Genomic DNA, 11,535 nt, shown 5'->3' with positions numbered 1-11,535 from the left:
TGTAAATACTTGTCAACTAAACAAACAAACAAATATCACACTCCAGAAAATGCCTGCAATTTGGAGGGTGAATGTTGCTTCTTCGGGTTGGGGGGGACGTTTGCCTGCTGCTCTTATCAGGAGAAATCTTCATTAACATGAGATTGTGAACTCTGGGAATTCTCTCTTAGCTGGGTATTTATAGCTAATGCTGGAGGCTTAACTCTTTCTTAAACAGACCAGTCATTTGACTCTGCTTTCTATCCCAAGCCCCATGCTGACATTCACTCTCCAGGACAAATGCAAGCACACAGCTGAACAGCAGCCCAAAGGGCCACTGCAGATGTAGAAGAATAAAAGGAGGAATGCCCTGCATAGGAAGGGGAGGGGGAAATCACAGTGAGAAGAAAATCAGTTCAAGAACCACTCTCTGAGAGTGATCAACAACGTGCCAGGCACAATATTTGGCACTGGGAAAATAACGAGTCCCAGAACCGAAGGAGTCTACAATTTAGGGAGGAAGGGCAAATTCACACACAGATTTAATATAACATCACATGTTTTATTACAGAGACTCTGCAATTAACAAGGGCTGAGAAGAGGGGAATTGAGCCGGGTGTAGGGGAAGTTTTTGGAGTGAAGTGGAAGCCACATAAAAATGCATGCAGGCCTGGTGTGGTGGCTCACGCCTTTAATCCCAGCACTTTGGGAGGCCTAGGTGGGAGGATCACGAGGTCAGGAGTTTGAGACCAGTCTGGCCAATATGGTGAAACCCCGTCTCTACTAAAAATAAAAAAATTAGTCGGGCGTGGTGGTGCGCACCTGTAGTCTCAGCTACTCGGGAGGCTGAGGCAGAAGAATTGCTTGAACCCGGCGGGGGCGGAGGTTGCAGTGAGCCGAGATCATGCCACTGCACTCCAGCCTGGGTGACAAAGTGAGACTCTGTTTCAAAAAATAAATAAATAAATAAAAAGCAAAAGCATGCAAACATAGGAGTGGGAGGCACTGGTTTTTTTTGGGGGGAGGTTATTACAATTTCACATTTCTAGGTCATGTGAAAATGTTTACTTAACCAAAGATCAGTACAAAACTGAAGCCTGCTGTTTTATGGTGAAATATCTATAGCCAAATATAATGTGGAATTGTACAATAAAAATACAGAACTATTTAGTGAAAAAGGTAGATCTTGCATGAGGAACAATGAACTGTCCCAGTCTCATAGATTGTCTTTGGGACAGAGTCCCACTCTGTGGCCCAGGCTGGAATGCAGTGGTGCCATCCTGGCTCACTCTAACTCCACCTCTTGAGCTCAAGTGATCCTCCCGCCTCAGCCTCCCAAGTAGCTGGGACTACAGGTGTGCACCACCACCCCCAGCTAATTTTTGTATTTTTTTTTTATAGAGATGAGGTCTGGCTAGGTTGCCCAGACTGGTCTCAAACTCCTGGGATCAAGTGATCCACCGACCTTGGCCTCTCAAAGTGCTGGGATTACAGGCATGAGTCGCCATGCCCAGCTTCCAATCTCATATCGATTTTCTTGAGTCTTCATCTCATTCTCCAGAGCAGGGGTCCCCTACCCTGGGCCACAGACCAGTAGTGGTCCATGGCCTGCTAAGAACCAGGCCGCACAGCAGGAAGTGAGTAGAGGACAAGTAAGCAAAGCTTCACCTGTATTTATAGCCACTCCCCATTGCCCGAATTGCTGTGTGAGCTCTTCCTTCTGTCAGATCAGTGGCAGCATTAGATTCTGATAGGAGTGTGAACCCTGTTGTGAACTGTGCATGCGAGGGACTGAGGTTGTGTGCTCCTTATGAGAATCTAATGCCTGATGATCTGTCACTGTCTCCCATCACCCCCAGATGGGACCGTCTAGCTACAGGAAAACAAGCTCAGGGCTCCCACTGATTCTACATTATGGTGAGTTGTATAATCATTTCATTATATATTACAATGTATTAACAATATAAATAAAGTATACAATAAATATAATACATCCCAAAACCACCCCCCAGCCATCCCCAGTTCATGGAAAAATCGTCTTCCATGAAACTGATCCCTGGTGCCAAAAAGATTGGGGACCACAGCTCTAGAAGAAGCTATTCTATTTTGTTTATTTAAAATGATCTTGTGTTGTTACAGATACAAGGCATTTCAAACCATTCATTCAGTGAGTCATTCATTCACCTAAAGTTTACTGGAAACTTCCTATGTCCAAAATGTTAGCTTTCTACACAAATAAACAGGTTTACCTAGTCAGGAAGGTAGACTGAAGTTTAACCCCGCAACACCGAAGTAGAGAACGGTGGAATCCCTATTAATATTAATGAAGGCTAGGAGTCCCTGTGAACACAGTGTTGTCTCAGTAATTGAGGCAGTCTCTGAGCTGCCTGGGAGTAGGGTACCCCAGATTTCGGCCAGATCTCGGAAATTAACACATAAGAGTTGGCTCTACTTTTCTCTCCTTTTTCCCCTTCTATTTTGGAAGAAGGAAATGTTGAAGGCTAGTGCCTGCCAGGGAGAGAGCGACTCTGACAGATTGGAAGGCAGTCCCATAGAAGGATGATTGCTAAGTATTGGGATCAGCTTCGAATTGAAGTTTTGATGCCTAGAGGGAATGGGCAGTAAAGTAGGGGGTTTTCAGGAATGAAGCCACAAGCCCAGAGGTGCCAGGCTTCAGAGACTCAAAGTGTTCAAACTGCTCGAGGCCATTTAGAGCCAAAGCTGCTAGTGGCTGCAGGGCCGTTTAAATCCTGCAATCCTGGAGTGAATACAATGCCAGGGGCTCCAGACAGGGAAGGGAAGGGAAGGCTAGAGTTTTTGAGACTGAAGGGGCTGTTTGAACCCTAGGGCGAGTACAATGCCAGGTTCCCAACTCTGAAGTGGAAGGAAAATGAGTAAGCTGATGACAACACTTAGACTCCAGAGGTTTCCTTCAAAAGTAGGGACTGTGCAATAAATTCTTTTCCTAGACCTTTGCATTGAAATTCAACAAGCAATTACTGAACATCTAAAAATTCCACGGGACTGTGTTATGTGCTTCACAGACAAACTTATATCTGCTCTTCTGTTGGTGCTCCAAATTGAATATTCTTCCTTGCTAACTTATAGTGACAATGTATATGTATATTATTGAATTATATTTTGCCAATAAAACTTTTAATTGAGGTAGCTTCCATCCTGAAGTTCTCCAGAGACCCATTCACTAAAAGAGAAACAGGCTACTCTGGGGTTAAACTTCCATGGATGCCGGCAAGCCATTTTGCGAAATGTGAGCAAACTGCAAGCACTTAGTAATACAGAAGGGAACAGAGTGGGCCGGGGGAGGTATGCACCTGCTGCAGAGTTCATTCAGAAGAAAATAAACTTAAAAGTGGGTGGGAACTTAGATTCATTCAGTTTATTTAACTCACCTATTCTACAGACAAGGTTTTTGAGAACCTGAGAGGTTAGGCAATTGTCCCAAATTATATATGTAGGTTCCCCTTTCTTAACAAACATTTGCCTTACATATTTGAGGTTATTTTTTCACAAGAGTACCATATACCTCTGTTAACAATTCATAAATGCTTTTTTCACAATAACAAAGATATAGAACCCCAGCTGAATCTGGGCCTTCTCTTTCACCATGCCACCTGGCTGCCCCAGCACCAAAGCCCAGTGTCTGTCACTCACAGAAAGGAACCTTCTCCCCTTTGTGTTAGCTCGAATGCACAGGTCAGATCTTCCTCTGATGAAGTGTCATATATGACTATTGACTCAGGAGTACTCCCCCCTGCAGTGGGCTGAATGGTGGTCCCCTAAAAAATACGTCCATGTTCTTATTCCTAGAACCTGTGGATGTGACTTGATTTGGAGAAAGGATCTTTGCAGACATCATTAAGGATCTTGAGATGGGGAAAGTTGGGGAAACCATCCTGGATTATCTGGGTGAGCCCTAAATGCAATGGCAAGTGTCCTTATAAGACACACACAGAGGAGAAGACAGATACAGTAGATCGCAGAAGGCAACGTGAATACAGAAGCAGTGATTGGAGTGATGCAGCCACAAGTCAAAGAAGGCTGGAAGAGGCAAAGAACAGGTTCTGCTGGAGCCTTTTCAAGGAACACGGCTCTGTCTGCAACTTGATTTCAAACTTTCAGCCTCCAGAATTCAGAGAGAATAAATTTCTCTTCTTCTAAGCCACCAATTTGTAGTGATGTGTTACTGCAGCCATGGGAAACAAGTACAGCCTCCAATGACACGTCCTGATCCTTCTACCACATTGATTTCTCCTTCTCTGAAATGTCTATGAATCTGGTCATTTCAACACTGGGACAGGACTCAGACACCACGGAATTCAGCAGCAATACTTTTAATATTTTTTTAAGATTTCTTTTTCTTAAACAAATTAAGCTTAATAAGATGAGGATGAATGTTCCAGCTTTGTATCAGAATAAAAGTTTCCTGACTTCAGAGTTTCCTTCAAATTTACCAGTTACCTCCTGTATTCAGTGTCCTGTAAAATTCAGTACAGGAATAGATACAATAAGGCAGAAAATTAGCTCAATATAGCTCCTTGCAACATAAAGCAGCTGCCTAGTCCAGGCCATCATTATTTTCTGCCTTGATTATAGATATAGCCTGTCTTGCTGTCTCTATTTCTCTAAACTAATCCAATGCTTCTTAAATGGTATCTTAAACTGCTTTTGTCCATGACGCTGGTAAGAAATACATCAGGTGGCAGTGTACAAATATATAAAAATAGAGAGAGCAATGCATGCTGCCTTTCAAAATTCTCTTTCATTCTCTGTCTTTGTCTTAAAGTATGGGCCATGACCCAAACAGCTATAATCCATACTCTAAAGCTGCCAGGCTGCATCCCATACTGATGCTGTGGCCACCTTTCTAAAATACACATCTCATCATTTCTTTCCCTTAATTAAAATCCTCCCATGGCCCCCACCACCTTCATTCATTACCATAATTCTTTTCCACTGAGAACCCACAGGACCACATTGAAATAACTGAGGGTTACAAAGATAAAAATACATAATTCATGCCCCAGCAGAGCATAATATATGTAAATATATAAACAATATATACAAGTCCCCAAAGTTTTCAAACTGTACCCTTGCATTACTCTCTCAAGCAGCTGAACTCGCAGACCAGGTATAGTATTCTCATGTGCTATCACTTATTTTTTAAGATTAAATTGTCTCAGTTCTTCCTTCTTTCTTTCTCCTCCCATCCCTTATGCATCCATCCAGTACTGAAGTTTTTCAATGCCCAAGTGATACTAGCTACTCAGTGCTAGAAATGTCAGGAGCCCTCATGGAACATACAGTCTAGCTCAAAACTCCTTCCCAGACCCTCTCGTTTATCCTCCCTGCATGACGTAGGGAGAAGATCTCTAATGACAGAGGACTTATAATCTGTTTCACAATCTTGCCTGTCTCTGACTATAAGCTTTGAGGTCACTTATTTTCTCTGCCAATTACTGATAGAGTCTCATATAGTTCATGTGTCTATTTCTCCTTGCAGTTCTGCCATCTGTCTGTTTCACAGCCTCACTTCCAACACTGTTCCTGGCCACCAGTAAGACTTGAAGAAGAAATGAAGAAAGGAAAGTTGGAGGAAAAAAAAAAAAAAAAAGGATCTGAACAGGGGGAAAAAATCCTAGCTTCTATTATAATATGAAATAACAAAAATTGGAAAGAAAATTGCAATGCCAGTGGGGAGAGATTTAAAACTAAAGAAGGCTGAGCAGAGGGGAAAAAAACTTCCAAACCCTTTCAAACCTAGACTAGAGGTAAATCCAGAAAGAATTTCAATTTATATGAAGCAACAGACCATTCAAATCCCTACCCCACAATCCAAAGCCTTAACCAGGCACCATGAAATGTGCTTTCTTTTTTTTGGAAGCCATGCTTATAAATTCACCTCTTCTCAGTCTTGTTCCATTGAAATAATTTCTGCCCCCATCTGATAGAATCAAGAGCCAAAATCATGTTGAAACTCAGTTGGAAGTAATTTTCAGAGTTTTAAAGTGCCTAATGACATCATCAGCTCCCTATGCCATGCCCTGATTCCAGGAAATGCCACGTTAGCACTTGAGGAAAGAAAAGATCCAGGCTCTGCTTAATCTTGCTGGTGACATAAAGAATACTTAATGCCTTATAATACAGACTTCTGTTTCACAGAAAAATTTTTCATTTGTTTTGCACTGGAAAACTGCAAATGGATACCCCTAATCATGCAGTTGGGGGAAGTCACTTCAGAACAGGGAGACGGCCTTATTGAGACCTCACAATTCAAGTGGTCCTTTGATGACAAGGAATAGTGATCTCTGCATTCTGCCAACAAGCCTATTAGTGAATTGAAGGCAGAAGAGTTAATGAAACAGCACCTGAATCTATGGGCTCCTATTGTAAGTTGCATGAAAACACCTCCATGAAGTATTGCCTCTCTTTTGCTTCTGCCTCTAAATTAACAATCACTGTTAATTTTATGCCTTATAGTTGTGATTCTCATCAAAGACCAGGTTATCTTTCATATGAAAAAAAAAAAGCGTGTCAGTAGACCACCCATCTGCCAGTGAGGCCTACCAGATGATTTTCCCCATGGCTTTGGTTGTTAAATTCATTTTACTGTGCAGAGATGGGACATTCAAATGCCTTTGAAAATGCTTAAGAGCAACTCCAGTCAAATTCAAGGTAAGAGCCAAGGGCTTAAGGACATTCATCTTGCCGAGGCACAAACCACTCTATAGTTATCAGCAGAGCAAAAGGACAACCCTTTTTAGAAAAATTATGTAATGGATTTGGCCTGCCCAAAGAAAAGAAAAACATCCATTTGTGTAAGTATATGTGGATATCCCTTGTCAGGTGAAATAATGCTGGAGTTAACTCACCATTTCTGACTTGAAACATCTTAATTCCTTCAAGGTCATAGTGACCTCCCTACGCTTAGACATTGGCTTGAATTGGCTCTCATCAGTTAATATTTTTCTATCCAGGTTACTTATTTCTGAATTTAACTTTCATTCTAAATTTAATCTTTTATCCTTAAAATATGACTCTTTTCCCATACCTAACTTTTTTGTGTAACAGTCAGTAAAATAGTGAGAAATCACTGGGAGCAGGTGCTTTTCCCCCAAAGAGAAAGAGAATGAAATAACGAACCTGCTCCTTGCCCTTGGGAAATAGTGAAAGAGACATGAAACCCACCCTGTGTGATAGAAGTGAGAAATAATGTTGGTCCAAGACACAAAAATGACTGCAAATTAAGAGAGAAAAATGCTAGAAATTGTACCACTTTGATGGATTTGAATACAATAACACATGAAGAGGCTATATAAAAATATTCAAGGACTGCTTCCTAGAAAAAGCAAGAATTGCTAAATATGTTTTAGTTGAGGGTATTTTGTGGGGGAGGTGTAATTTCATCTCTCATTGGAATTTGTTTCCTTTATTTGTCAAATACACATTAATTTTATTTATCTTGGCATTGATTCTCCTCCATTTGCAATCAGAAATCTTAATCTTAAAAGAGAAATACAAAATACATTATTTTCCATCTGCTTTGTCTTTTCTATTTCCTAGTATATTTGTATCATTTTAACTATTTAATCTTATGATCTATTACTGCTATATATTCATATTTTAGTCTCAGTGTGTTATTCATTCCCACTCAAATGTACTTACATCTTTCTAGAATTCATTCTTTTCCTTTCCTCCACCAGGCTCCTCAAGTTAATTCACTACCTCCCATCTTGATCTCTGTAATTGGCCCATGTTGGTCTTCTGACATCCTTTCTCAAAACACTATTGAAACCCTATTTAAAACCTTGAATTTCAAATAATTTATTCCACCACTCCATCAGCCCCACTGATTACCAGTTCATCTCTTCTTCACATTTAAATGGCTGATTCTAATTTCCCCACAAGCACTTTATAAAGCTTTAACTAACATTATCTATTTCTTCCACAAAATTACATGTATTTTCATCTCTTTGTGAAGCCTGTTTTCTAATTGGTTTCGTTTATTTAGCTTATCTCTCCAATTTTCTTCTTTTATAGTCATTTTTCATAACTCTCCTTATTGTGCACTTTTAATCATGGAAATGCACCTTGGTTTAAATGGCCTGAAGATAAATATTGAAAATGCATATGCGAAGAGTCTAAACTTGATTACCTAATGGTTTGGGTGAGGATAAAAGGAACATGAAGATAAATTGTTACTAGCCAGATTTAAATACATAACAGGCCTTGGCATTTACACTCCCATATCCAACGCCTACAATGTCCTCTCACCACCTATCTTTCTCAAGGTTAGAAACAGGAAAGTAATCTGAGATGCATTTTTCTCCCTGGTCCAAATGTTAGTTTTCATTTGTCGAAGTCAGTCTCTTCACACATGGGCTAGACCATTTATAAATCAGAAGTTGTTTTGAGCAAAGACAAATGAAGTTCAAGAACCACTTAATAGTTCCACCAATACCCTTTCACATTGTACAATTTTCAAATCACTTCTACAATCAATACTTTCTTTAATCCATTGATGCTCAATAAAAGGGGTTAATATAACAAGATCAAAAGCAAAAAAAAAAAGTTGGTTGATGACATTTTGAGCATAATTTATTAACATCACTTCTTAAAATCCTAAACAACGTTTTTCTACAATTGAGCCGATATCAATCAGTAATTTGCAACATGATTCTCTTCAGAACATGGTGCCATGATTAAAGTTGAAATCTTCCTAATTCAAAATCTGCCTTATAACAGCAGGCAAAATTAAAGTACAAGACCCATTTATCTTCATTTAAATAGTTGGCAGATCTTCTTTTTATTTCTTTGGAGGAAGAGACTCTCATAAGAAGGATACATCATATTCACAGAAAACAGATATTCTTGCATCTGGTTCTGGGTTGTTTATAAATCAACATTTAAGTCTCCTTGCCTCTAAACTAAACACATTCCAGTCCAGCTCTTTAGGCCTCCCTCTACATGTTAGCCTCTATTAATGTTTACACCATTTGCCCTTTCAAAGCTCAGAGAACCCCAACTCAATCCAATGCTCAATTACACACATGCATTCTTTACCTGTGGGCTTCACTAGGATTTTACTAGTGGCCATTGCCGTTTGAATGGAATAGAAGGATCATTGGGAATTTGCATAAACTGTATTAAAACCTGCATGCATTTGCCTAAATCATGATATCTAATCAAATGCGGTTTTAAAATTCAAATTGAATTCTGGTTATCTCCTGGGGTGCTATATTCCTAAAACGGGTTATCAACTCAAACGACTGGGGAGAGGATACAGACAGATAACATAAAGGAGCAGAACAGGCCAGAAACCAAGTGTGAAAAAAATTAGATAGGTGGAGACTGTAGTGGACAAGGACAGAGCCTTAGCAATAATTACTGAGCCAAAGAAAATATATCTCTGAGTGACAGGCAGCTAGAGGATACAGGTCTACAGCTCTTATAGCTATCTGAGCAGAAATTGTCTCTGAACTCCTCCCACAAACACGATGACCCATTTATACAAGGGTGGTTTTATCAGGAACCCATCCTTCCCTTATGCTAAGTCATCTGTATCTACTAGAAACACCTAAGGCACTTAGATTTCAACCAGTTTGGAAAAGCAAGTAGCTTTGACCCCAATTTGGGTGGGAGATAGAAACTAAGTGTTAGGTTGTAAAAAGGAACTCTTTCCTTGGGGATCCTAGACTGGCCAAGATTTATGGAATGGACCCTTCCATAGCAGCCATGTCTCTCAGGGAGAGGATTGCAAGATAAAATATAAGACATCCTGTTACATTTGAATTTATGTGCTGTCAATAAACAACACATAATTTGTTAGTATAAGTATGTCCCAAATATTGCATGGGTTATACTTATAGTAAACTATCTTTGTGCATCTGAAATTCAAATTGAAGTAGGCATCCTGTATTTTTATTTGCTAAATCTGGCAACCCTGCCCAGGACCAGCACTTCCTTGGGGGGTTCCAGGTCCTCTTGTCTCACATGACAGTAATGGGTAGACAGGGAAGTCACTGGCAAGAGCAGTGGAAGGGGGTAGTGCTTGGACTCTAGAATCAACTTAACTGCTTAGGTTCAAAACCCAGCTTCACAATCTCATGGAAACGTGGTTAATTCCTATACATCTATGTTAGTTTCCCAATCTACAAAATCAGGATGACAGTAAACACCTTATTGCATGCAGCTAGTGCTAAGAAGAAATGGGACAACCCATATTCAAGTGTGAGACACCATGTTTGGCACACTATAGGCACTCAGTAAATGCTAGCTACTGTGATTAAGCCTGAGGGACCTCCCACAGGTTGCCTTATCTGGTACAGAAGGCAATCTACCTGCTAATTAGGATGGCTTTCTAGCAAACATTTAAAATTATCTTACTGGGGATTCTCACCTGGCGCGGCCGGGGAAAGGTGAACAGTGTGGCCCGCCATGTTCTTCTCCGCGGCACTCCGGGCCAGGGCGGCTGGCCTCACCGCCCAGTGGGGAAGACATGTAAGGAATTTACATAAGACAGCTATGCAAAATGGAGCTGGAGGAGCTTTATTTGTGCACAGAGATACTCCTGAAAATAACCCTGATACTCCATTTGATTTCACACCAGAAAACTATAAGAGGATAGAGGCAATAGTAAAAAACTATCCAGAAGGCCATAAAGCAGCAGCTGTTCTTCCAGTCCTGGATTTAGCCCAAAGGCAGAATGGGTGGTTGCCCATCTCTGCTATGAACAAGGTTGCAGAAGTTTTACAAGTACCTCCAATGAGAGTATATGAAGTAGCAACTTTTTATACAATGTATAATCGAAAGCCAGTTGGAAAGTATCACATTCAGGTCTGCACTACTACACCCTGCATGCTTCGAAACTCTGACAGCATACTGGAGGCCATTCAGAAAAAGCTTGGAATAAAGGTTGGGGAGACTACACCTGACAAACTTTTTACTCTTATAGAAGTGGAATGTTTAGGGGCCTGTGTGAACGCACCAATGGTTCAAATAAATGACAATTACTATGAGGATTTGACACCTAAGGATATTGAAGAAATTATTGATGAGCTCAAGGCTGGCAAAATCCCAAAACCTGGGCCAAGGAGTGGACGCTTCTCTTGTGAGCCAGCTGGAGGTCTTACCTCTTTGACTGAACCACCCAAGGGACCTGGCTTTGGTGTACAAGCAGGCCTTTAATTTATATTGAACTGTAAATATGTCACTAGAGAAATAAAATATGGACTTCCAATCTAAAAAATAAAATAAAATAAAATAAAATTATCTTACTAATATGACAAATATTTATTTAGCATTTCTCATATGTCCCCTTTGTTGGGGAAAATATAATTTAAAATTCAAATTTGGAAAAAAATATGGTTTTAAATTTAAATACAGGGTTCTAGAAATTCTTAGGGAAGGTTACATTAAACTCATAGGATAGACAATCAGTTCTTCATTTGTATCTCAGTCCTATTTGTATTTTGTCTTCCCATCTCTCTTCTTTATCTTATCAGAAGGCAAATGTAAGAGCAACAGATAGTTACTTAT

The 11,535-nt window shown here is 40.2% G+C and overlaps 1 protein-coding gene across 1 annotated transcript; it reads left to right on the top strand.

Moving 5' to 3' along the window:
• The first annotated feature begins 10,407 nt into the window (after positions 1-10,407).
• LOC114669720 (NADH dehydrogenase [ubiquinone] flavoprotein 2, mitochondrial) lies at positions 10,408-11,265 on the top strand. Its single transcript, XM_077953223.1, has one exon. The coding sequence runs from the start codon at positions 10,435-10,437 to the stop codon at positions 11,182-11,184; it is 750 nt and encodes a 249-aa protein (XP_077809349.1). The 5' UTR covers positions 10,408-10,434; the 3' UTR covers positions 11,185-11,265.
• The last annotated feature ends 270 nt before the right edge of the window (positions 11,266-11,535 follow it).

This window comes from Macaca mulatta, chromosome 11, assembly GCF_049350105.2.
Source record: "Macaca mulatta isolate MMU2019108-1 chromosome 11, T2T-MMU8v2.0, whole genome shotgun sequence".
Lineage (NCBI taxonomy): Eukaryota > Metazoa > Chordata > Mammalia > Primates > Cercopithecidae > Macaca > Macaca mulatta.
Note: the sequence above shows the minus strand (reverse complement) of the source record. Positions and strands in the feature narration are given on the sequence as shown.

Excerpts from the sequence above, each read along its gene's own strand:
- LOC114669720 (XM_077953223.1), top strand. The coding sequence starts at position 10,435 with ATGTTCTTCTCCGCGGCACTCCGGGCCAGGGCGGCTGGCCTCACCGCC.